The 27679-nt window shown below is 41.1% G+C and overlaps 1 protein-coding gene across 1 annotated transcript in view; it reads right to left on the reverse strand.

Annotated features, from left to right (window-relative positions):
• Positions 1-217: 217 nt before the first annotated feature.
• The window catches only part of zmynd8 (zinc finger, MYND-type containing 8), a 62683-nt gene continuing 35221 nt past the window's right edge, over positions 218-27679 (reverse strand). Inside the window, 20 exon segments of the mRNA XM_034167240.1 lie at positions 218-780; positions 3913-4152; positions 4251-4329; positions 4417-4497; positions 7532-7701; positions 7704-7724; positions 9720-10190; positions 10289-10816; positions 20987-21142; positions 21318-21440; positions 21530-22017; positions 22115-22230; positions 22329-22406; positions 22490-22545; positions 23634-23663; positions 23666-23720; positions 23823-23915; positions 24126-24191; positions 26574-26687; positions 26847-27068. Of these exon segments, the coding sequence (XP_034023131.1) occupies positions 605-780; positions 3913-4152; positions 4251-4329; positions 4417-4497; positions 7532-7701; positions 7704-7724; positions 9720-10190; positions 10289-10816; positions 20987-21142; positions 21318-21440; positions 21530-22017; positions 22115-22230; positions 22329-22406; positions 22490-22545; positions 23634-23663; positions 23666-23720; positions 23823-23915; positions 24126-24191; positions 26574-26687; positions 26847-27068 (3363 nt within the window). The 3' untranslated portion in view covers positions 218-604.

Here is a 27679-nt window from a genome sequence, read left to right on the forward strand (position 1 = left end):
AGTCCACTGTAGTCAGTAAACCAGTTTTTACTTATTTTTTTTGTGGTTCTCTGCACTGGGGTTCTCTGTCTTGCCTTTAAACTGTATAATTGGTTAAGTTTATTTACATTTAGTGTGGTAAATTTGAACATATTTGCCTAGTAGGGATCCTCTCAGTGCACCACTTCTAATGGCATTTTCCTCTGTTCAGCAGTGACAAGAAGTGGTTTACTGAGTGTTTTTAGCCCATGACGGTGTTTGCATTCTGAATCAATATTGGTCCCATTACTTGTTGAACAATTCCAGAGTTACACTTTAACCACAAATCGTAACTGTTTTCTTTCCCACTTTGAATATCTGTAAGAGTAATGTGCAGGCATGCCCCATATTTTCAGTTCCTGCGACACTATCAGTTTGCTCCAACCCATTCAACATGTCAAGCAGATCCCTGTGCACTCGTGGCAATACGTGAGGCCTGGAAGGCAAACCACAGACACATAACTATAAAACATCCAGATTGCTTCCTGGACAGCAGCATGAACAGACAGTATTACATTGGCATGTCCTTGTAGTTAAAAAAAAAAAAAAAAATCAGTTTTTACATTTTCATTTAGGACATGATTGTTTATGCCAAAGTGACAGCAACATTGTCCGTGCTCTTTTCCACGTTGCAGTCTTTGTCTGATGGTGCAGCACCCGTTGAGTCTCTGAGATTGTTTGGTCCACCGCTAGCCTGCCCTAAACCTTTGTTTGGAGGAACAGCTGGAGACTCTGCCTCAGGTTCTTGCTGTGGCGCTGTGGCTAGGAACAGAACAAAAACATATTACGTGTTTGTAAATGCATCTTACATTTGCACTCGTGTGCAGTAGCACATGTGGAGATATGGTTTTCAGTCACATTCGTCCATCCATTTAATCAGAACAAACTGGGTCAGTATTGTGGATTCTCATGTTCTTTCACTACGTTACATGCATTCTTTGACACTCTTGGGTTTGCTAATGTAGCTACATCACAAGTGTGTGTGGATCAGAGAGCTGGATGGCTAACTCAAACATGCATGTATAGTTCTAATTCAACTCTCTTTGTTGTCATTTAGATGTAACGAGTCTTTTTTGTCACTTTTACTCAGCAGTGTTTTCTTAATCTACAATGACTGAAGGAGGAGAACAAACAGTTTTGATGATGTATTTATTGAAAACTGAAGACTACTGTACCCGAAGAGTACTGTGTACTTCAATGACCGTGTAACTGAAGTGTTTGTGAAGAAAGACAGGTGGAAGGACTCTATCTTCAAGTAATGAGAAGCTTTGGTTTAACTGATTAGTTTTGTTAGTTTGTTTCTTTATATGCTATTACGTAATTATTGCTTGCTTTAGATTGTTGCTGCTGGTGTGAATGATGTTTGTAGCCTATCTGTGTCCACGCGCATGTGACGTGTACATGTTCAGCAGCTTGGCTGGAATCTTTTTTGCTAGAGTTATTTGTGTTTATGGAATTTTTGCTTGGCTGGTGGTGAATAACTGTGGCTGTTGTGAGTTTTCTCTTGCTTCTTTGGTAATGACAGTGATTAGGTATATATGTAATGTCTATTTGTGATGCTGCATCATGTGATATGGCATTTCATTGTGGAAAGAAAGCTCTGAAGGCCTAGGTATATAATACATGGTCTACCGCTGTATTTCATGTTGAACGTTTCTGTGTAGGCTCTCAGTTGTCCAGGTGGTTTCCATAGTAGAGAAGCTTGAATCTTCGACTGGACTGGGTTGCTTGACGTGAGGACGTTTCGCTTCAAATCACAGAAGCTTCCTCAGCTAAAATTCTTACTCTGGTAGTCTGACTTCTGTCTTGACTCTTGTAGAGAAGAATAAACCAGAAGCCAACAAAAGCTGGAGTTTTTAACCTAACCAGACCCCTCCTACCGAGAGGCAGACTGCTATAGGCTAGTGACTAAACAATAGCTCTAATTAGCACCTATTTTGCTCTAGTTAGCACTCTCATAATGATGGGATGGAAGCCTCCCCTGATGGCTCCCTTGACGACTCTCCTGATGACGTGAATGACTCATTACCGTGAACAAAAGACTGAAACTGCTTTGACCTGAGTACCCCATTGTAAACAGGGGACAAAGCGTGTCTGAGACCCGCCCCCCCCGGTTAAGGCTGGGTTTCAAATGTTTTATAGGTGTCAAGGAAGCAATCATTGTAAAACAGCTGATTAGGCTTCCATCCCATCATTAGGAGAGTGCTAACTAGAGCAAAATAGGTGCTAATTAGAGCTATTGTTTAGTCACTAGCCTATAGCAGTCGGCCTCTCGGTAGGAGGGGTCTGGTTAGGTTAAAAAACTCCAGCTTTTGTTGGCTTCTGGTTTATTCTTCTCTACAAGAGTCAAGACAGACGTCAGACTACCACAGCAAGAATTTTAGCTGAGGAAGCTTGTGTGATTTGAAGCGAAACGTCCTCATGTCAAGCAACCCAGTCCAGTTGAAGATTCAAGCTTCTCTACTTCATGTTGAACATTGAACATATATAATGTAGGACAACAGCACTGATCATCTAGGGCTTAAAGAATGGAAACAACACTATCAGGATTTAAAAAGGACAATGAGGAAGACCAAGAAGATTCTGTTCAGACAAGTGCGTCTGCGACTCCAACACTTTATGGTAAAGGTGAGTGCCATAAAATACTTTTAGCCCTGCCTGGCCGATTGCAAATTGGTGTTCCCATGTTTGTTATAAGTTATGGTAATATTTACTCCTGGTTCTGCACCATACTACTACATTTATCGACAATACTGGACCATGACAAGACCCAAGTGCAACCACTTGGAGAAATGTATTTCAAAAATTGTATGTGCTTGTAAACAAAATAACATTATTTCAGTGAGAGAAAAATGGGATACAATTCAAGGACTCAGGTCAAGGACAAAATTTTGGTTGAGTGCATATGTATTGTGCTGCTATGGGCAGACACTATGAAATCATGCCACCTTTCTATTTGTTATATGACCTTTTCTGGTTTTTGTAAACTTGAAAGGTCGAAATGAAAATTGTGATAGTAGAGTGTCAGACATGTAAGGCACAGGTTTTGCACTCATGGTCTCATCTTGTATTAATTGATTTGTTACTGTTTTATGTCATTTGATAGGAAAATGAGCACACAGTACTTTAAAACTAGTAAATAAAGGCCCCCTGACACGTGCACAACTTTGATCTGCGCACTTGCATGCACTTTGTTGTGATGATCCCACCTGCTGTGTTCCCAACTGGACGCCGTACTTTGTCCCGCTGGATGCCATGCTTGGTGTGCTGGACACTGTGTATATAAAATCATTATTTTCATTAATTTTCTCTCCGAGTTGGCTGTTGAAAACGCCTCTAATCGCTTCCAGAATCACAAAGGACTACTCCAGCTGCTGCTTTTCTCTCTCTCCTGCGCACACACACTTAATGAGGTGGAAAACGCATTGGAACCATCTAAAAACGTAAGTATTTGTAGTGTTTATATTGTAATAGTTTGGTAAAACAGTTGCATGAGTAGCTGTAAAAGTACATTTATATGATAGATTTAACATCTTGTTATAATCGTTCAGACGAGCTGCCCTGTGATGTGGTGCGCTGAAGCAATCACACGCAGTCACACGCAGGGTTTTTGAGTTGTTTGTGCAATGTTCAATTGAAGTACACGTAATTAACGTGTGTGTGTCATTTCAAAATTTTCTTTGCGCACATGCACAAAGAAGTTTGAGATGAGTTTACTGTCCTGCACGGCAGAGTGCGTGCAAGTGTGCATATCAAAGTCGTGCAAGTGTCAGGGGGCCTTTAGGAGTACGATGGCTGTCGACGAGTGGGCGCTTTCCTGACGACATTAGGACCCATTAGAAAACAAATCAAGGGCTTGCTTGTCTGAATGAGTATGCAGTCACGTGGTGTTACCTGACTGAGTGCAGGACTTCATGTGTTCTGGCCAGTGAGCTTGCTGACAAGGGTAATCGCAGTAGCTGGTGTTCCAGCAGCAGTAAAAGATGGCCTCTTTCCTGCAGCTGGCACACCATTGTTTCTTCTTTGTCTCATCTACTGCTTGTTGCTTTTCCAGCTCCATCTGTTTCTTCACCTCCGTTACCAGCCGCTCCCTCTCTTGCTCGAGACTTTGCCTCATCTCTGCCATTGTCAGCTCTACGGTGACGTGCACAAACAGCCAACTCGTTACACTATTGAGGGATCAGAACTTGAAATGCACAGAATTTTGTAGTACCACACTGTAAAAATCTCACCAAGATTGTGCTTCATTTCTGACAGCTCCTGTTGATGTAACCACTGTAATTTCTCTATTTCAATTCTCAGCCGTCTTATCTGGAAGAACATAAGTTTGCACAGATCACTGAAAGTGTCAGGCTCAACAGCGCTGAGTCTGTGAATGACTGACAATACGCATAGTACCTCTGCTATTGTGTTCCCTGAAGTACTTTTAGAAAAGTCATTGTAGAGTTCAGTCATGGTGCCTTTGATTGCATCCATTATCTGCAAAAAAAAAAAAAAAAAAAGTTCACCATGAATATTTAGATGTTTTCATTCATTTTCATCTGCATTTCCAGGTCTGGATCACTGTGGCAGCAGACCAAGCAGCTCAACCACACTTCCCTACCCAAGTCCTCTAATTCTTCCTGGGGGACCCCAAGGTGCTCCCAAATTTGTTCAAATGGGATTTATTGCCAATCTGATTCAAATCTGATTTTACTGATTGACTGTCCACATTATATATATATATATATATATATATATATATATATATATATATATATATATATATATATATATATATATATATATATATATATATATATATATAGCACGTGACCAGGTCTGATTTCTGAGTCCGTACTGTAGTTCTCATTTGCGGTGTAATCCACATTGGTTGCTATATGAAAGTCACACACGATGTAAAAAGTGACATGACTGCTGTTCAAACTAACAACAGAGCTCTGACTCAGGGGATATCGATTACAATCCAAGATGGTGTGTTTATACATATATACATACATAATTTCAATCTTCAATTTATTTTCATTTACATAGCACCAAATCACAACAGAGTTGCCTCAAAGCGCTTCACACAGGTAAGGTCTAACCTTACACACACACACACACACACACACACACACACACACACACACACACACACACACACACACACACACACACACACACACACACACACACACACACACACACACACACACACACACACAGTACCAGTCAAACTTTTGGACACACTTTCCATTTCAGTTGAATGGGAAAGTGTGTCTCAATGTACATCTGGAAAACACAATGTATCTCTAATTATATTTGACAATGCAAGTTACAAATCCTTCAAGAAAAATAAATCTATTTTTTCTAAAACTGCAGTGTTCACCTACAATCAAGGTTCTAATATTTGGACAGTGAGGCAACAATTGTAATTGTGCCCTTGCACAGTGAAGCTGAAATGTATCAATCAAGACGTCCATATAGTGTATACATTCTGCATTAAGGTGTTTAAAAAAGATCACATAAACCATTTCAGAATTACAGTGAATTTTAAAGATAATGGCTCCATTTTCAGAGACCATAAGTAATTGTAAAAATTAAATATTAGTATTATTTTGAATAAAAATCACCACTTTTACAGCCAGGTTAATTTAGAGAAGTCAGGGGGTGGGTGGACTTTAACACAAGAATATAGACTCAAGTCTCCCATGTTCCTTGTGGCTAATTGTTGCTGAAAAGTCACTTCTTTTTAAGAAAATCGTTCTCTGTGCTACTCCACGATGTAGCTGAATAACTGGCAATACAACAAGCCAAATTTGGTGGCTTACCTCACTTTTCTCTTTCTTGCACAGTTGCATGGATTTGTAGAACTACCTACTCCGTACAGATTTACTACACAGTATTTCTTAATGATTGATATAAATGAAGTCCAACATATATTCAGTGCCTCAGAGATGTTCATGTATCCATCCCCTGACAGGCCTCAAGAAAACTGCATGAAAAACAATCATTATATTTAGTTTTCCTGTTATCGTACTTATGGCCTCTGAAAATGGATGCATTGTGAATATAAATGTCACAATTTCTACATGGATAATGCAATATTTTTGGCAAACTGCTGAATTAAAGCTAAAAGTATGCACTATAGGCGCGTATTGATTGTTTCATTTCAACTCCAATGTGGTGTACAGAGGCAAAAATCACAAAAATGTTGTCACCATTCAATTACATATTGACCCAACTAATAATTCCTGGGGTCAAATATAGCTCATGAAGCAATGTTAAAAGGTTTAAAAAGGTCCTCCCTCACCACATCCATAAACATACTCTTTGGAATTTCTTTTGTACACCTGCCTGATGGCTCCATGCTGAGCATCCATCTCTCCTGTGCACACACCCAGACCAACTCAAACTATTTATGATCTGCATGTTTGTTTTGGTATTGTTTACACTGGGCCATTTATCCAGGCTTAGGACCAGCGTTCAGAGGCCACTGGCTTGTGCTCCCTGGTGACTGACAAGTGCTTTGTACACAAGAATTTGGACAGTGACAGTTTTTGTATTTTTGTCTCTCTACATTACAACAACAAAATTATTTGATTCACCTAATAATCTTTATTATTATTATTTATTTTATTATATTTTTATTTGTTTGTATTATTATAGGGGACAATGGAGCGTGAGATTGGCCAGAGATTGGGTGCAGTAGGGGCGGTGTTGCATTCACTCTACTGTACTGTTGTGACGAAAAAGGAGCAGAGTCAAAAGACAAAGCTCTTGATCTACTGGTCAATCCTCATTCCTACTCTCACCTATGGTCATGAGGGTTGGGTCATGACCAAAAGAACTAGATTGCGGGTACAAGCGACCGAAATGGGCTTCCTCAGGAAGGTGGCTGGTGTCTCCCTTAGAAATAGGGTGAGAAGCTCGGTCATTTGTGGGAAGCTCGGAGTAGAGCCACTGCTCCTTCACGTTGAAAGGAGCCAGCTGAGGTGGTTTGGGCATTTGGTAAGGATACCTCCTGGGTGCCTCCCTAGGGAGGTGTTCCAGGCATATCCGTCTGGGTGGAGCCTCCAGGGAAGACTCACTACTAGGTGGAGAGATTATACCTTCACACTGGCCTGGGAATGCCTAGGGATCCCCAATCAGAGGTGATCAATGTGGCCCAGGAAAGAGACGTTTGGGGTCCCCTGCTGGAGCGGTTGCCCCCGCAACCCAATTCCGAATAAGCAGTTGAAGATGAGTGAGTGAGTGAGCAAGTGTATTATTGTAGTCATTATCATCTTATTTATTTATTTGGTGGCAGCTGTTCCGCTCCTGTGCAAAGATAAAGCATTTTCTTTTTTAAGATAAATTAAAGTCCTCCCAGCAGATCACACTCTTGGACAGCAGTACTCTGAATTGGAGATCCCTGACATTTATATTGTGTTATCAGTGCTGTAATTCAAAAAAAGTTCAAGACAACATGACACCTACAAAGCCCTGTAAAGTAACACCATCATAACAGACAGCTAGTAATTTTACTAACTTTGTTTGTGTACTTAGCGATGTCCGCGGCAACATCTGCTGAGGCAGTGGGGATGTACAGGTCTGATGTCGCAGCTGAAGCTGCCGCTGTGCCTGAGCTTGACGTTGGTGTCACGGTAACAGAGGCTGGATTACTGGATACCAAGGTGACAACTGACGTGGCCGTGCTGACGGGAGTATCTTTTGTTGAACAGCTGGAGTTAAATGCAACAAAAAAATATAGACATTCATGGTAAAATGTTTAGCATGTGTTCTCCACTGTGGAGTATGAATTATAGATTTATCAGGCAAAAATACACCATAAATATCAAACATTTTCGTACGCTCACACTTCTTCATCACAACACCTGATTGTTTTGAATGAAAACCTTTTAAATTATGTAAACTTTTATGATATGGTTTAGAACGTGGGTGTAGGAATGATTTCAAAAATTCAGGGGCAACTTTAACTTAGTCCATAAAAACAAGGCTGTTAACAATCACTATTAATTATTATTATTATTATTATTATTATTATAAACCCATTTGTATTGTCATCATTATTTATTGACTAATGCTACATTTACACATAACGACGACAAGTCACGAATGCCACAAAGTACACATTCTTGGCCGCTGATCACGATTGTGATGATTCGGGGCAGAGGCGTCAGGTGTCCTCAGGAACTGCTGCAACCTGTTACCACACGTTAGGATTAATGGCACATGTTGCGGGAGAATTATCAGGAACCATTACGCACGGTCAAGAATACTGTTCCGCGTGGTCACGCGCTATCGCGCGTAACAGCGCATCGTTAAGTTCTGTCACATTGTGAACGAGGTGAATTGTCTACACACACACCCATATTCATCCAACCGAATTCAGATCGCTCCAGTTTTTCAGAAGAACTTTGTGACTGCATGCATATTTGGGCTCTGTGCCATGGAGTGGCGCAGAGAGGAGGAGGAGGAGGACAACACCAGATGTGTGGCTTCATGCGGCTCTCGTCTGGCGCATTTCCCCAAACATCAGGCACATGCAGCAGGTGGAACACCTGCAGGAGCGCGCTGAAGAGCACTGAAATTTGACTTTTAGCCGACTTGGTGTCAGCAATCAAACAATGTTGTGCAGCGCAGGGTTTAATTGTGCGCGCGCTTCTTCCTCTGCCGAACTGGAGGAGGTGCAGAGATGTCTGGCTGCACGTGAGTCTCCTCTCGCTCCTCTGGTTCAGACTCGTTCTCCCGCTCATCGGTTACAGCAGGTGGAACACCTGCAGGAGCATCCTGAGGAGCTTCAGCAGGAACTGTGGAACGACATTTGAAGCCGAGTTTAATTGTGCGCACATGACAGAAAACTGTTTCGTCGTGGCGCTCAGTGAAATGTGACTCCGCCAAGACGCACTATTAAGAAACCTATTCAGATGCGTTAAGTCACATTAAGAATGTCAGGAATGTGTCACGAATGACAGAAAAATGACATTCGTAACACGTCTTGCTTATGTGTAAACGCACCTTAATAACTGCATATATTATCACTTAAAAATAATTAGCTTTTCTAAAATTACTGATTAATAATTTGTGTGCGTATGTGTGCACAAGTGCATGCTTCCAAAGATACAGTTGTAAAAGGTAGTGCTGTAGTACTCAAGACCTTTTGTGTGTGTGTGTGTGTGTGTGTGTGTGTGTGTGTGTGTGTGTGTGTGTGTGTGTGTGTGTGTGTGTGTGTGTGTGTGTGTGTGTGTGTGTGTGTGTGTGTTTTTAAGATCTCGATCATGTCTTGGAACTGACCACATTTTAAATCGGCCTTGTCTCGATCTCAGACAGCAGACTCTGCGTTTTACTTTAAGACTGGTCAACAGTCAACAGGTCAACAGTAGGAATATCACATAATTAACTGTTGTTAGAGGCAGAGAACAAATTGGGTGGATTGTGACAGAACTGACCAATTTAAATAACAGTCAAACTAAACTATGCTTTTTGATGTGCATTTCAAAATAAAATACAGATCCTGAAAAGTGAGTGAAGTGAACTGATAAGTGGAGCTTGTCTGAAGGGTCGTTGGAAGTCCTGCCATGCATTACATGCACATGATTCATGTGCATACTGAAAATATGTTGAGGAGGACAAGAAGTGTAGGAGGAAAAAATCCGTAGCATTACGCCCGTGGTTGAGACACTGTATACAATGTGCAAGTACACCATATTTTCTACCTTTAGCAGCTTGTCTTGTCTGATAGCGTGTGCTTTGTGAAGACTGCAGCGCTGATGTTGAGCCGCCGTTTGTAGCCGCCTGTGTCTGGCCGTGTCGGGGGGATGACGCCTGGATTTGTGTGGTTGCCACCGGTTGTTGGTTTTGTTGCTGGCGCTGCACCTTCTGCATATGCCACTTCTGAGAGGAGGTCTGAAACTTGGCAGTGGGACTCCACACTACAGCATGCTGCACAACTGGCACTGTCTCTCTGGGCAGCAGAGGGCGCTGTTTCTTTAAAGCAGGCGTGGAGGTAGTGGGTGATGTGGTGGTGGTGCTAGACACACCTGCAAGGCTTATGGTGGCAGGAGAGGGAGCCGTGAAGGAAACCATGGTAACGGGAATGGTTACGGGGGACTGGGTGGAAGCGGTGGTGGGGGTGCTCGAGGCTGTGCTGTTTTGAGAGGGGACAGTCGATGACATCAGGCCTTTACCTACAAGAAAAAGGATAGAAATCACCAAATATACAAATGCCAACAATAGAGGAAATAATCCAAATTCTTTTATCTGTGAAAAGCTGAATAAGTCTCACCATCAGGTTTAGCAGCAGAAGCATCTTTAGCAGTTTTGTCTTTCCTGGTTCGCTTCCTCTCCTTGCCTCCTTGCTCCTCACCGAGGTCAATAACCAGCTCTCTATCTGAGTCAGAGTCATCAACCGACACAGACGGCTTTACCTCGTTTTTCACCTGAGCCTTTTTTCTGGGAGCAGGTGATTCAGGTGGTGCATTGGTCTTCTCTGAGGCCTCCTCTGAATCTGTGCTCAGTCTCTCTTTAGTTGGAGAGTCTGACACCGTTGCAGGTGCATCACCTGCTGAGGACTCTGGTGCTCCAGGTGTTTTAGGTGTGTTGGCTTCGTCTTGACTGGGGGAAGGCTGGTCCTTGTCTTTGGTCTTGGTAAGCTCCTTCTGAGCTTCTTCACTGGGTGCTGCACCCTGGTTCCCCTTGGTCTTTTGCTCGTCATCACTGGCATACTCACTGTCACTGGAGACAGATTTTTCAGAGTCTTCAGAGTCACTATGTTCCACACCTTTGTACACATCTACAGAGATCTCATCAATACCTGCAAAGTAAATGCATCCGTTTAGAAAATTTGTGGAGTCAATAATCACTGCATGCATGTACTGAAAGAAAGTTACTTCTAGTTTATTTGTTTGATCCCGGGTAAGGGATCAAGATTTTAACTAGCGTGTTGCCCGTGGGGATCCACGGGTTCTAGATTGGGTAGTATTTGTAAAACAGGTAGCTGACATTTTTCAAGGTTGATAATAATTTTTATTTATTTATATAGCGCCAAATCACAACAAAGTCGCCTCAAAGCCTTTCACACAAGTAAGTGTCTAACCTTACCAACCCCTAGAGCAAGCACATAGGCGACAGTGGTAAGGAAAAACTCCCTCTGCTGATTTGAGGAAGAAACCTCAAGCAGACCAGACTCAAAGGGATGACCCTCTGCTTGAGCCATGCTAGCGACACAACTGACAATACAAATATACAGGAAATTTTGGGAGTCTATGCCGGTGCACAGGACGGGAGGCCTGCAGAAGAAGACACACACTCCCACTTCTGGATGGAGCCACACCTCAAACAGAGAGAAAAAAACAGAATCAGGTGGCAGAAAGACAACAAATACAGTATAGGTTGTCAGCATTAAGCAACAAGAAAATCAGAAGAAATGCTAAAGTGATTGCCGGCCACTAGCCCTAAGCTTCACTAAAAGACCCAGATTTTAGATAAAGTTGAGGCCGCGGCACACTCTGTTTACGAATAAAATGAATTTAAAAGGGTAAAAAGCATAGTAACATACTATGCCAGTATGCTAGCCATACGAAAGGGAAAATAAGTGCGTCTTAAGTATGGACTTGAAAGTCTGAATCTGACTGTTTTATTGATGCAGGGAGATCATTCCACAGAACAGGGGCATGATAAGAGAAAGCTCTGTGACCTGCAGATTTTTTATTCACCCTAGGGACACAAAGTAGTCCGGCACCCTGAGAACGCAGAGCCCGGGTCGGTACATAGGGTTTAATTGGGTCAACTAAGTAGGGAGGTGCCAGTCCATGAACAATTTTATAGGTTAGTAACAGAACCTTAAAATCTGATCTCACAGGGACAGGAAGCTAGTGAAGGGATGCCAAAATGGGTGTAATGTGGTCAAACTTTCTGCTTCCTGCCAAACGTCTGGCAGCAGCATTTTAAACCAACTGGAGACCCCTAATGCTGGACTACTGTTATGCAAAGTTTCTATAATGAGTTGGAATGGTGTGTGAGTCCAGAATGTTTTCAGCCCCTTAGACCTCAAGAGTTTTTAGAGGAAGAACTCAACCTTCAATTACATAATTTTTTAATTTACTGTCGGTGTATTTATGTATTAGTTAGGTTCTTGGTTTCATATGCATATTATTATCATCATTATCTTATTTTATTATTACTTCTATTTTGTAATTTGTTTTTAAATGGACCACAATGGAAATACAGTTGTGTTTTCACTTTCTTGTGTCATCCATGTATTTTTAACGTATTTACACTTATATTATGTACTTACATTGAACTAACTAAATAAAATCACGCACGAATACACGTACACAGACAACACGTGGATTTTCATATATAGATGATTTACCGCCCTCTGCTTGAATGGTGTGTGAGTACAGAATGTAATCGTCAATGTCCATTGGTCAGTGTTGTTGGCTAATATCCATAGTTTCTCCAAAAATATTAGTCCCATCAACATTCCGTTTTGGTGGTGTTCATCCTGGACCCAAATTACATAAGCATACCAAACAGCAAATGTCAGCTCTCCCCAGTTTGTCCATGATTGAAGTTAAGCCCCTTTCACACTGGGCTTTCATACAGTTGCATTGTGATGTGCATGGAGTACGCTGGAAAATTGTGCAGTTTTGGCGTAGTACCAGTGTAGACTGTGGTGTGATTGCGTTCTTAATCTTGCTTTCATTTGCTTGCTGCCACGTATGTAGCCCTCGCCACCATTGTTCTGCCTCTCACAGTCCATTCCTGCCTACTTTTTTTTTTTTTTTTACACTGTGGAAATGCACTCCGTTCTCAAAACTGTACATAAACGGCACTCACGTTGCACGCAGGGAGAGACAGAGACCTTGCGCGCAGAGGGGAGAAGTTGCTCCATGATGCTACAGACTGAAAATGCAGATGGATTTGATACATTGGAAAAAGTCAGAAGACATTGTTTCCAGGAGTTAATGGACTTTATTAACGTGCCACAGTCATGAGAGAACTTAAGAAGGTGAAAGTGCAAAGGATTTCCAGCCGGTAATTGCGTGCGTGTTCCGTGCATGAGGAGTGAATGGTGGACATGTGCTCTTGCTGGCCATCCATCCGTGGGGAGTTAACTTGGACGTGGAAATGTCCTCTCGCCAGTGATCGGTCCATGAGTAAGAGTTAATGGACTTTAACTTTCCACAATCTTGAGAGTACTGGAGGAGGTGAAAGAAAGCTGTGCGGTGCGGCAGTGATGGCAAGTGCAATCCGTCCATGAGAAGTGGACGTGGACATGTTCTCTCACTGGCAATCTGTCTGAGAGCAGGAGTTAATGGACTTTATTAAACTTGCCACAATCTTGAGAGAACTGGAGGGTTTGAAAGCAAAACGGAGCTGCATCTGGCGGTCATATGCACGTTTGGTCCATGAAATGTGAACAGTGGACATGTCCTCTTGCTGGCGATCTGTCCATGAGGAGTGGGCATGGACATGTCTTCTGAACGTGGAAGGTTGGCTCGCCTCTTCTTCTTCCGTGGTTTAGAAGCTTCACTGCCAGCAAAGTCCAGCGGGATGAATAAAATCTCTCAATCCAGGTATGTAATGATAAAAGGATTTTTTGCCCTGGCCTGTAGACTTGCGGAGCTTGGTGTACAGTAGCGCAGTGTTGTGTAGATTTACATACAGTTGCGAAGTGTTGTGTAGACTTGCTTAAAATCTACATACTTTCTGCATCCAGTGCTCTAAACTCGGCATAGAGCTGCTTAACTCGGCCTAGTCAATACACCGCAATACGCAACTCTGCGTTGGCCCTGGAGTGAAAGGGACTTTATACACACGTACACATGCATACACCTACACAGACACCACTTCATTTTTAATATATTGTGTCGAGATCTGTAGAAGAACGAAAACCAAACCATAGTTTTTTTTTTGTTTGTTTTTTGTCTTTTCTATATTCTGCCCCAAGCAGGTGCTTTTATTTTTACACAACCACATACAGACACAGTGGTAGAAGACATCAAACGCACTACACTTCCCACTCATGCTAACGGCCACATGACACTTAACTAAACTGACTAAACCAATTTAACTACAAAAACACTAACTTTAAATCAATAACACAAACAACACTGTTAAACTAACATAACCACAATAACATTTAAAACCCCAAAACTTCAAACTCCCATGGTGCACAGCAGCACAACCTCCATTATTCACTGCTGTTAGCTAATATCCCTAATTTCTTTGACACAAAATATATAAGGAAACCGAATGGCAAATGTCAGCTCTCCCCAGTTTTTTCGTGATTGAAGCCATGCATGCAAAAACGCACACAGAGGCCACTTAGCTATTACAATATACATGATCATGGTGTTTAGTCCTGTTTTTTCCCTTGAATCTGGGGGGGAGGTCCTTGTTGGTTCCTTTATTTTCAATAGTGGTTCTTATTTGAATCCTTCTCTTTATTTCTTCATGTTAGTTTGTAGGTTTTAGAATAGTTATTTCTGTGTCATTTTTGTTAATAATTCTGTTCCTCAGAATGTCTTCTTTTGGTTCTGTTCTGTTTGTTTTCTTCAGGATGAGGAATTTTGGTTTAGCTATGTTTCATGTCTGTGTTTTTGGTTTGATTTCCTGTGTCAAGATTGTGGTTTGGTTATTTCTTCATGTCACCTTTTAATTGAACAATTCTGTTTTTTTCTTTGTATTATTTTTATTTTTATTATTCTTTTTCTTTGTATTATTTGAATTAGATTTTCTGGTTTATTTCTTTGTGTTAATGATTCTCTTTATAATTTGCTAGTATTTACAGTTTTCTAATGATTAAAATGTCCTTATTTAGTTTTTGGACTATTTCAGTTCTCTTGTCTTATTTCTGGTTACTCCCTGTTTTAGTAACTTCATGTTTTTTTTTCTCATGTTAGTAGTTCTCTGAGGTTATAATTCTTCTTGTGCTTAAATTCTGGTTTTGCTCTCCTGCGTTAAGTTGTGGTTGATTTTCTGTGGTGTTAATATTTCAAGAATCATTCTCTAGTGTTTCACTTCCCTGTGTCTTTTACCTCCTTTGGTTGATAGTTCTTGTTTTATTCTCCCATGTTTATCAGTTTGCTTGTGTTTATAGTACCAAAGTGTTATGTGTTCTGCTGTCTTGTGTCCCTTTCTTGTGTAAGCTTTATTTTGACATTACCTTCCCTTGTATCTTTTCATTTGCTTTTTCCTGTTTGTCCTCCCACCTGTGTCTCCTTGTCATCACCTCCAAGTCTATTTAAGCCCTGCTTTTGCATCTTCACTGTGCTGGAACACCTGTTGTTATTTATCATGTGTCCAAGATGTTTATATTCTTCAAGTTCATTGTCCTGTTGCCAGATGACACTGTCTCCTTGTGTTTTTGAGCCTTGCCTGCTGGTAATTGCCTGGTGTGATTGACCTCTGTGTTTTGAGCAAGCGGCAACCTGAGCCTACTGGAATTTAGGTCAACACGGAAGTGTAGTACATTGACTGGCCACTTGAGGCTGGCTCCAAAACAGAGCACTTTCCCGTAGGACTCTGTGTTAAAATGCCCAACTTTAGAGCAGAAATAAACATATTTACAGCCTGGTACAAAAACAGTTTTGTTCTCTTTCAACAGTTTCTGCCTCCATGACAACTGTACAGGTTTTTTTTTTTTTCTCTAACATCTTCGTTTAAATTGTTTTAAGCCTTAAAGTTTTCCATAATTGGGGAATGGGTCCTTTTATGACAGCTGGCAGCTGCTGAGCAGAGTGTCTCCGTGTCTCGTCTTTAGCTCAGAGTTCGCTGTCTGCTTCGTTGGAGTATTTTATTACAAACACCTGGAATAATAGGGCTTGTTGTGGTGAAATGTCCTAACGGATCAGATGTCTCTGTTGCTGTATTCGCGCTGACTGAAACTCTCGTCGGATTTGATGGCGTTTGCTTACAGTGTTAGCACTTTTAGCAGCTGTCGGTAGCTTCATCCTTTAGATCCACTTAATGATTACTGAGAAAATACGCGGGTCATAACTCTTAATGTCCACAACAAAGTAAATCGTTAGGAGACCTACCATGCAGTCCCAAAAATATGATTTAATAAACACCCGAACAGAGGTTAAGTGGTTTGTATTGTACGAGAGTGACGTGTTCAGGCGTCTTTCGTCACACATAGAGCCACCCACGCGCCAGCCCTTTATCTATTAATGAGTTCATCGTTTAGCTTCTATTAACATATGCCACACAGAACATAGCACAGACACTGGCTTCATTTTGGCTGTTCCGGGTCTCTATAGAAAACCAATGGGTGATGTCACACAGGCTCTGTCCATTATCTAAACAGGCTATGGTTTTGAGTCTTTGCTTGTTCAGTGGTTAACCCAACTGCTTGTTCCCTTCGCCTGTTTTGTGTTTTGCTTGTGTGTGACCTTGGACTGTCCCTGACTGTGATTAAAGTCCATCCGCACAAACAAGAAACAGCATTTCATTCTGTGGGGTGAGACTATGGAACAGTATGAATGAGGAGTTAAAGCAGTGACCAAACATTCAACAGCTTAAAACAAAATATAAAGAATGTGTTTTCATGGGATACAGGGATGAAGTGTGCGTGTGAGAGTCAATAGGTGTTCACGGGAAACTTATTGATTATTTATTTCTATATTTGTTTTATGGATTTATTTATGTTCATAGTTAGTTGGGTCTGTCTCTTCTGTTGTGTTTTGTTTTGTTGGGTTCCTTATGTCTGTCTTTTTTCTAAAATTGTATTGCATCATTGACAAAGAGTCAGAGCTCTATTGAGCCGAGTATTCCTTTAACTTTAACTAGTAATGACTTCATGACTTTCTTTGCTAATAAAATTTTAACTATTAGAGAAAAAATTACTCATAACCATCCCAAAGACATATCGTTCTCTTTGGCTGCTTTCAGTGATGCTCTCTCCGATTGTTCTGTCTGAGTTATTTTCATTAGTTACCATCAACATGTCTATTAGACCCCATTCCTACCAGGCTGCTCAAGGAAGCCCAACCATTAATTAATGCTTCGATCTTAAATATGATCAATCTACCTTTATTAGTTGGCTATGTACCACAGGCTTTTAAGGTGGCAGTAATTAAACCATTACTTAAAAAGCCATCACTTGACCCAGCTATCTTAGCTAATTATAGGCCAATCTCCAACCTTCCTTTTCTCTCAAAAATTCTTGAAAGGATAGTTGTAAAACAGCTAACTGATCATCTGCAGAGGAATGGTCTATTTGAAGAGTTTCAGTCAGGGTTTAGAATTCATCATAGTACAGAAACAGCATTAGTGAAGGTTACAAATGATCTTCTTATGGCCTCAGACAGTGGACTCATCTCTGTGCTTGTTCTGTTAGACCTCAGTGCTGCTTTTGATACTGTTGACCATAAAATTTTATTACAGAGATTAGAGCATGCCATAGGTATTAAAGGCACTGCGCTGCGGTGGTTTGAATCATATTTATCTGATTACAATTTGTTCATGTAAATGGGGAATCTTCTTCACAGACTAAGGTTAATTATGGAGTTCCACAAGGTTCTGTGCTAGGACCAATTTTATTCACTTTATACATGCTTCCCTTAGGCAGTATTATTAGACAGCATTGCTTAAATTTTCATTGTTACGCAGATGATACCCAGCTTTATCTATCCATGAAGCCAGAAGACACACACCAATTAGCTAAACTGCAGGATTGTCTTACAAACATAAAGACATGGATGACCTCTAATTTCCTGCTTTTAAACTCAGATAAAACTGAAGTTATTGTACTTGGCCCCACAAATCTTAGAAACATGGTGTCTAACCAGATCCTTACTCTGGATGGCATTACCCTGACCTCTAGTAATACTGTGAGAAATCTTGGAGTCATTTTTGATCAGGATATGTCATTCAATGCGCATATTAAACAAATATGTAGGACTGCTTTTTTGCATTTGCGCAATATCTCTAAAATTAGAAAGGTCTTGTCTCAGAGTGATGCTGAAAAACTAATTCATGCATTTATTTCCTCTAGGCTGGACTATTGTAATTCATTATTATCAGGTTGTCCTAAAAGTTCCCTGAAAAGCCTTCAGTTAATTCAAAATGCTGCAGCTAGAGTACTGACAGGGACCAGAAGGAGAGAGCATATCTCACCCATATTGGCCTCTCTTCATTGCCTTCCTGTTAATTCTAGAATAGAATTTAAAATTCTTCTTCTTACTTATAAGGTTTTGAATAATCAGGTCCCATCTTATCTTAGGGACCTCATAGTACCATATCACCCCAATAGAGTGCTTCGCTCTCAGACTGCGGGCTTACTTGTAGTTCCTAGGGTTTGTAAGAGTAGAATGGGAGGCAGAGCCTTCAGCTTTCAGGCTCCTCTCCTCTGGAACCAGCTCCCAATTCGGATCAGGGAGACAGACACCCTCTCTACTTTTAAGATTAGGCTTAAAACTTTCCTTTTTGCTAAAGCTTATAGTTAGGGCTGGATCAGGTGACCCTGAACCATCCCTTAGTTATGCTGCTATAGACTTAGACTGCTGGGGGGTTCCCATGATGCACTGAGTGTTTCTTTCTCTTTTTGCTCTGTATGCACCACTCTGCATTTAATCATTAGTGATTGATCTCTGCTCTCTTCCACAGCATGCCTTTTTCCTGATTCTCTCCCCTCAGCCCCAACCAGTCCCAGCAGAAGACTGCCCCTCCCTGAGCCTGGTTCTGCTGGAGGTTTCTTCCTGTTAAAAGGGAGTTTTTCCTTCCCACTGTCGCCAAGTGCTTGCTCACAGGGGGTCGTTTTGACCGTTGGGGTTTTTCCGTAATTATTGTATGGCTTTGCTTTACAATATAAAGCGCCTTGGGGCAACTGTTTGTTGTGATTTGGTGCTATATAAATAAAATTGATTTGATTTGATTCGATTATTGTTACTATTAGTATTATTGTTGTTGCTATTATTATTATTATTATCATGATTGTCAATAGTAGTATTTTTAAGGAAACAGGGATTGACATGTAAATCATTATACAGAGAGAAGGGGTGGGATTAGATACGATTCGACTTCTTCTCACTCCTTTTTGAGCTAACTTTAATTTTACGTTGTCTGTTGTTTTAGTTTTTCTTTTGTTATGCTCAAAATAAATCTTCTTCAAATCAAATCAAAGTGCTTTTAACTGACCTTCCTCTCTGTTCTCTGCACTGGGGTCATATCTGTACTCAACCAACAATGGTAGAGAGCTGACATTCATAAATGAGTTTTTGTACATAGAATTTCTGTAATCATTTCATCCACTAATATTATGGATCTAGTCTCTGAATTCATGTCATCAATTTCATATCACCACCACTGCACATCTTCAGTGGCACGGCACAGATTAATAAATAAAGTGCAACACAATTGTGTTGCACTATGAGAGAGACAGTTGTGCTTTCTCAGACTGCTTATCCTGTTGCATACAGAGCTAGGATGCACAAAGCACAGCACAAGGTGCAGAGTAGAACCAGCGAAACATAAGATTTAAAAACATTTAGTGCAGGACTGCATGCATTACTGTGGCAGGCATATTAAGAAGGCAGTGGGACCATGAAAGGGGCTATTGATGATGTTTTTTTCCCCCCCTATGGGTTTATTTACCTTCACAGCAGAATATGATTAGGAAAGGTGCTAAAAACACAGCTATCACTAGACAGAAGGGTGATGGTCTAGTAGTTAAGTGTTGGGCTTCAGACCAGAGGATCCTCGGTTTACAACCCAGCCAGACTGGAAAATCACTAAGGGCCCTTGGGCAAGGTCCTTAATCCCCCAGTTGCTCCCAGTGTGTAGTGAGTACCTTGCATGGCAGCACCCTAACATCGGTGTGTGAGTGTGTCTGTGTGAATGGGTGAATTTGAGGTATAATTGTCAAGTACTTTGAGCTTCTGATGCAGATGGAAAAGCGCTATACAAATGCAGTCCATTTACCATTTGTCTAGTTTAGATCCAGCATTTTTTTTTTTTTTTTTCATTTTTTCTCCCCACTTTGAAACTGTAATACAGTGGGCAGCGGGGGTGCCAAGTGGTGAGTGGACTTACTTTCAAAACTGAAATTTCCCAGTTCAAGACCACTTGTACCCATTCTCCATGCAATGTGGAGTTGCGACAGGAAGGGCATGTGGCTAAAACCTGTGCCAAATCCACATTATGGATCTACTGTATTGACCTCCAGCAAAAAGAGAGAAGGTGAAAGAACCTTTTATGACACTGTAATACAGTCGTGTGAAAACATGTCTGTAATTACTTTGCTAAACACTTTATATATAACTAAATCTTTTCGTCTTGGTATTTTCCATCTGCACAGAGTTGTGATCTTGTGACCAAATCTGACCACAACCCATTTTACCATTATTTGGATAAATAAATAACATATTGTGCATAATTCACATTTGATTTGCACATTTTGTCTGTTCAGCTTGCATTCCTGCCACAAGTGAACCAACTCAGTCTTCTTGGAACCAGACAGAATACAATAATTTCAGGTCTACATGTATGGTCTGTACCACAGTTCCAATCTGTGTCTACATGTCCACAAACAAATGCAACAAGTGGCAAAATAAAGAGATGAAGGTCTAATTGAAATTTCCCAAATAGGATAGCTGTAAAACACCTTAAATCAAAATGTTAAACAGAAAACATCATGACTTAAATCAGTCATGTTACTTCAAAAGTAGTTAGGTCTGTGGGATAGAAGTTGGGACTACCAGTATATAGACCTGTGTTTGATTACCAGGCTACTTGGACAAACTACAGCATCTGTAAATGGGTACCAACTTTGGCTGGGGAAGTAACTCATGATGGACTGGCAACTCGTACAGGTAGTGGTCTGCTTTACACCAAAGTGTCTGGGGATAAGTACTGGCCCGATGGGCCTCAGCGACAATATAAAACTCACTTTTGTTTTTTTGTCCCTAAAAATGTTTCATTAACTCTTTTCATGAATGCTTATATGGTTTCATCAGAAGTATTGTTGTGTACTCACCTAGCTGGGCCTTACAGCTCTCAATGGTTTTGTCCAAGTTCAGCTGAAAACGACTCTTGATCCGTCTCTTGGGAGAAGTAAAGACCGGAGTGGTTCCCTGCTTCTGCTGAACAGTTTCACTAAGCTCCTTTAAGTCCATTTCTGCTTTACTCCGATCTGAAAAAATGTAGTGTCAAAGCAATTTTAACAGAAACATCAACATTGGAAAAATACATTATAAAAGAAAACAACTTTTAGCATATTGATGTTGAGCTGTACAATGGATGATGGAAAATGGATGGATTTTAGAATTTTTGAAGATTACTGTATGTAGCAATCATGAAGATTTCACCTAGATTGAGGTTTAGAATGCTTCCTGTTGGCGGCGTCTTCTCCTGCTTGGGCACGCAAGGGATTTGACAATGTGTTGACTTTGGGCTATCCAGGGAACCAGGTCCAGGATGGGTAGTTGAAGCTGGACAGAGATATCAGTGATCAGAGGACAGGAAGCTTCTCTAGACTAGACATATTTGTTGCCACAATAAAATGCATCTTTTGGAATACCTGCACAGTCCATGGACTCTTCACCTGTGCTATTTGAGGCTTTTGTCTGGGACTTGTCTCCTGTGTCTTGTTCCCCATCAGAACCTGTGTGAGCCGAGGAGGTACTCAGTGGAGAACGAGGTACATCACTGAGAGGGAGCTGCCGCTTTGCTGTGCTCCCCACCACCCCAGTCCCAGACAACATGCTCCTAGCCAAATTTATCTTGGGGGATGTTGACATATCAAAGTTTAGCTTGATCTTCTCCTGTTTGTCAGATTTTATGGGGGTAGATAAAGGGTTAGAGGGATCCAGCAGCATCTGGAAGTTGTTGTCTGGAGTGTAGGCTGTCCTGAAGGGAGCATAGTTGAACACGCCAAACTTCTTTCTCATGTTCTCCACATAGACCTCCATCTCTTGCATGGCATTGTTGAAGATGCTTTTGGTCTTCTTAACAGAGAATGGAATCTCTTTGGACATGAGGTAGCAATTGTTTAAAGGGACCCAAGCTCTGAAGATGAAGATTGACATCGTGATGTGCCCTGCGTTACAACGAAACCTGACATGTGCTTCAAAGTCAAGACAACCAAAGAACAAAGTGCCCATACCTGTCATGTTGACCAAAGAATCGAGCATCCACCTGTCCATCTTTGTCCCTCAGAGCTTTAGCAGGCCAGAATGGAAATCCCTTCAGTTTGGCCCACACTAAAGGGTGGGGGTTACTCTGTCAATAAAAGAGACAACACTGGATAATGAATGACTGACTAGCACTGATACATGTTGAGATGGGTAAAAAAACAAAACAACTTGAAACTGTCTTACACATGGCTCACAGAACCAGTTGTCTCTCTTTTGGCAAGCAGACAGATAACACTCAGGACAAACTTCAATCTCATTCATCTGTCACAACAAAAGAAGGAAATCACTTGAACTTTAGTTTTACCCCAATTTTAAAACCTTTCTGACGCAAACAATGTACTTACCTCATGTTCACAGATTTTCACGATCACTTTCGCTGTTGCTGTAAGTTTGTGATTTGCTGAAACAAGGACATAAGTTTGTGTTTATAGATATATATATAAACACACACACAAATTGGAAAAATCTTAGCAATCACGTTGTCAAATAAGATCATATAATTTCACCAAAATATAGACCGATAAATGCATAACAAGGGATGCAAATACTTCTGCATGTACACACCCTACACTCATTGTTTTAAAATTGAAATACATCACTTGATATGAATGCATATTCATGAAGCAGGTGTCCAACAGGTGCCAGTTTCACCGACTGAACGGTCCCCTCTTCGCATGCGTCATTTCAGACCACAGCAGCACGTCTGAGTCTGACTCTCTACACCCAAACCGATCAAAGGGAATAATGTGATTATTAACCATCGGATGACAAAGTAAAATCTCTTAAATCATTCTAACATCAGGAACTAAAGTCTAAACTCAACATCAAGCAGAAACGAGGCGCTAATCGGTGAGTCGTGCTACTGACGCTCCGAGATGACGTAAGTGCTCTGATCGCTTCCCTCGTCTTTTGAGGTGAAATAATGCTGAATTTATGTGGCAATGATTGTTGTACAAAAGCTTCAGATATCTACCGCTGAGACAGATGATGACTGGAGTGCAGTTTTAAGCAGAAATGAGGTGATAATCCGTGAACCGCGGCTGATGTTCAGAAATGACGCATGCGCAGTGAAGGCAGGGCAGACTGATTTTTAAGGGGACCATTCAGTCTGCAACACCGGTTTTCAGCAGGTGGCAACACAGCAGGAAATGTGTTCCTTTTCAAGGGGAATCCTGAACAACGTTAGGGTGACATACCACCATAGGTTTTGCCGCCATCCCCAGCCACACATTCTATCTATTCTCTGATTGCTTGTATTGTGATGTCTTCCTTTTCCTGCAGACTCTGGAACAATGCTCATCAATGCTCAACATTGGAGCCTATACAGGATGTACTAATGTTAATGGGACACAGTGCGCTGCATTTGATCTCAGACTGTGTTACTGTGATGATATCATCTTGCCATATTATTATTATTACTTGGATTTCATTCATATGGATGATTCTATTTTTTTAAATACAACACCCAAGCCACACAACATACTGTACCTCCATTGTAAATAATACAATTGTGCAAATCCATTTAGCATCTGCCAAGAACGCCTCTGTGCAGCCATACATTTTCTTTTTGATATTCTGTAGTGCAAAACAACAACAACAAAAAAATGGTGCCTGTGTGAGACAAAATATTTAACACTCCACAATCTATATAATGAAAGACACGTGTTTATGTGTTACCTTCTCAAGTGTGCAAAGATCCATTGGGTGAAAAATATATTCTGCATAATCTGGATGTTGTTCAAGTGACACTGGCTTCTGGAAGGGTTCAGTCTAAAAAAAAAAAAAAAAAGAAGAAGCGGACAGAAAGAACAGTGGAGGTAAACACACTCTGAGACCAAACTCAATGCACCACCTTCCCCTTTATCCCACGAGCACTACACTCATACTAAAAACTCTAAAAGCCGCTAAAAACAAACAAAAAAAGAAAACCAATGGAGGCAACAATCATGACGGGTTCTTGTTAGTAGTGTAATTGTTTACCCAATTAAAAGTCTTTCTCTGCGTGGAAGCTGCATGGGGGGAGCGAGATGACAAGCGGGGATGATCCTGAAAGAGAGCGAGAGGGGCAGCTGTATCCTCACCAGCAGCTAGCATGTTTACCTTCACGGTTTCCAGCCATGACAGGCCCATTACAGAACACTGACTGGGACCGTTAGTTCTGTTATTACATATTATTTATACATGCAAACCAATGCTACGACACGTAGCACATCAGACAGCAAATCTTAACATCTGGCACGGCTGATGGGTTTATGAGAATGAACAGGCAAAGACATATATGGCGTTTGGCTGTGTATAATCAGTGGTGGGCACAGCTAACCAAAAGTTAGCTTTGATAGCCATTAATCCGATAACTGAAAAGTTGTCTTTTATGACGCTAAACCGATAAAATGCTAAAAACCTATCTTTATTACAGTTAACTGATAACTTTTATTCAGATGTGGCCACATCAGATTACACTGTTGGCTTCTGATAAACTAGTTTCACTTTAAGCACCGCAGGGGCTTCTGGGTAAATTCAAGGATCACAAACACAAAAAGAACGCAAACACTGTCATCATCTTTCAAAAGCAGTAAAACATAGTATTAGAAGTCACAGTTTATCTCTGTATTAGATACACCGTCATTTATGATCTAAAAAGCTGCTGCTTTTTCACACGGTTTAAACCCTGTGGCTTAAACAACCGAAATACGTCCATTGATGCATTGATTGGCAGAGTAAAAGACACGTAGTAAATATAAATTCTTACCCGTTAGTTTCAGTGGGATTCATTAAATTCTGAAGAAAATATTCCACATAAAGCATCCTGATTATCCAAAACGGTGTGTAAACGGTGAAGAGAAATCCTTGCAGCTGCGCCATGAGATCTCCTCTTTCTCACCGAGTCTTGCCGATTAAATTATCCCGTGCCACAAAGAAATAAAATAAAATAATGTTAAAATTAGTCAGTTTTGTGTTGAGCGGGCGGTAACAGTGTAACGTCCAAACTGAACCTGAACTGCACTACCCACAATGCTCGCTGCGTCGACCAGCCAATCACGTCTTGCGCTTAATGATGATGCCATCAACAAGCGACAGCCAGTCTGCCATAAACCACTGATGTACACATGATAGGGATTAAAATGTTTGATTTTAGGGTTTACAAATGTTTTTGACTGTTAAACTTTGGTCACTTTACCAGCAAAAAAAAAAAAATGTTATGCTGCGTTTACATATAACAACGACAAGTCACGAATGCCATGAAGTATATATTCTTGGCCGCTGATCATGAATGTGATCATTTGAGGCAGAGGCGTCAGGTGTCCTCAGGAACTGCTGCAACCTGTTACCACACGTTATGATTAATGGCACGTGTTGCTGGCAAATTATCAGGAACCATTACGCATGGTCAAGAATAATGTTCCGCGCTGTTGCGCATAACAGCGTATCGTTAACTTCTGTCACGTTGTGAATGAGGCAAATTATCTCCACGCACACCCACATTCATCCATCAGCTGCTGAACAATTCAGATCGCTCCAGTTTGCTCCTCAAAATCCACAGCAGAAGAACTTTGTGACTGCATGCTTAGTTGGGCTCTGTGCCATGGAGTGGCGCAGAGAGGAGGAGGAGACAGAGAGAGCCAGATGTGTGGCTCCACGTGGCTCTCGTGTCGTGCGTTTTCCCAAAAATCAGGAACAGCGGCAGCAGGTGGAACACCTGCAGGAGCGTGCTGATGAGCACTGGAATGAATCTTTTAGCCGACTTATCATCACTGTAGTTCTTCAGCATGATGCAGAAATGAAACTGAATGCGGTGCAGCAGGGTTTAATTGTACACACATCAGAGAAGAATGCTGTCATGCTCTATTAAGGACTGCCACTAATCAAGATGGATCAACACGCTCAGTTGTGATCTCCACAACATGAGGTGAAATGAGGGTGGTGCGTGACATTCGTGGAAGACTTTTTGACAGCCAATAACATGCTCCACGAAAATCACTAACATCACACACCAATATGCACTATTAAGAAACCTATTTAGATGCGTTAAATTATGTTAAGAATGTAAGGAATGTGCCAAGAATCACGCAAATATGATATTGGTAATGCGTCCTGTGTAAACGCAGCAGTAGCTTACTGAAAGTTACCGGAACTAATTTTACCAGAAGATAATTGGTCCGATGATGGTTTTAAAACTTATCTGAAAAGCTAATCCGAAAACAAAAACATTAGCTTTGCTAATTATCGGTTTAGCTGAACAGTGCCCACCACTGTGTATAATTATACAAATTAAGAAAGCCCAGAAAAAGGGTTAAATTTTATTGTATAATTAAGGCATGCAGAAACTGAAATGAGATGAATAGAAACACCTGTGTGACAATGCTGGCATGCGCTAGCTAGTCACAGGGTGTCAACTCTTAAGATCGACAGAGAGACCAGAATACTTACACCTGGTTGTTTCATCTTCTGAAGGGCAAACTTTAGTAGGTAAGACAGCTGCTCTATAGTTAGCATCATCATGGCTTTGCTCTGAGTCTCTATGCACTCTGCAACCGTTATTTTCTGAAAGACACCAAGAGGAGGGGAGTTTATACCCCGTTTATACCCATTACCCAGAGCCGTTATGAATGCTCACCAATGTGTTGTCAAGCCATGTCCAAAATTTGTATATCTGAGTGTTTTTCAACAGCTATACACACACACACACTCCAAGGTGAGTACCTCACATTCCGGACAGAACCAGTCGCCCTCGGGCTCGGCTGGTAGTTTGAGGCACTTGGCGTGGTACACCCTGGGGCAGAGCTCACAGCAGAGCACCTGGCCCTCGCGGTGGCACAGCCAGCAGTAGAAGTCGTTCCTGCCGTCCTGCAGTACAACATCAACAGGGTCTGTGGTGAGTGCTGGCTGCTTCACATAGTAAAAGGGACCATGTCTTAGTTCTGACTGGAATGCAGGCAAAAGAAACACAAAGTTGGGGGAAGTTCAAAATCAGGTCAGAATATGAAAGAAGCTAAACAGAATCGCACAGCATCAATAAAGTCATGTACACATAGTAAGAGTATTACACACTGTAAACTGGTTGAGAGCAACACCATGTACTTTAGTCATTTGTCTACATTTACTCAGATTAAACTGCTTTTAAAAATCTGTAGTTATGGTGTCTTGCAACACATCAGAAAGGCAAACGATGTCAAAAACCAAAAGTTCAAACAGTAACCGTGACTATCATAAAGCCAACCCTTTCTCCACTGCACATAATCACACAGATTTATCAGATTAAAACAAAACATTGGTGAGGACAGGATGAATATGGAAATCTCAGAGTACGAGTGGAATAAATGATAATTATCACTGGATAAATCATTGTGGCGGCTAATAGAGAAACAGAACAGTAGAAAACACAACTTTTTGCTTCCAAAAAAAAAAAAATCCTTGCAAGCACAAAGAACACAATCAATGAAGCACATGCAATCATTTTGTGTGGTAACATGTTTGCTGCAAATTCACACAATATACACAAAAATGGGGAAAAGTTCCACAACACAGCGAGTACT

Source organism: Thalassophryne amazonica, chromosome 3, assembly GCF_902500255.1.
Source record: "Thalassophryne amazonica chromosome 3, fThaAma1.1, whole genome shotgun sequence".
Taxonomy (NCBI): Eukaryota; Metazoa; Chordata; class Actinopteri; order Batrachoidiformes; family Batrachoididae; genus Thalassophryne; species Thalassophryne amazonica.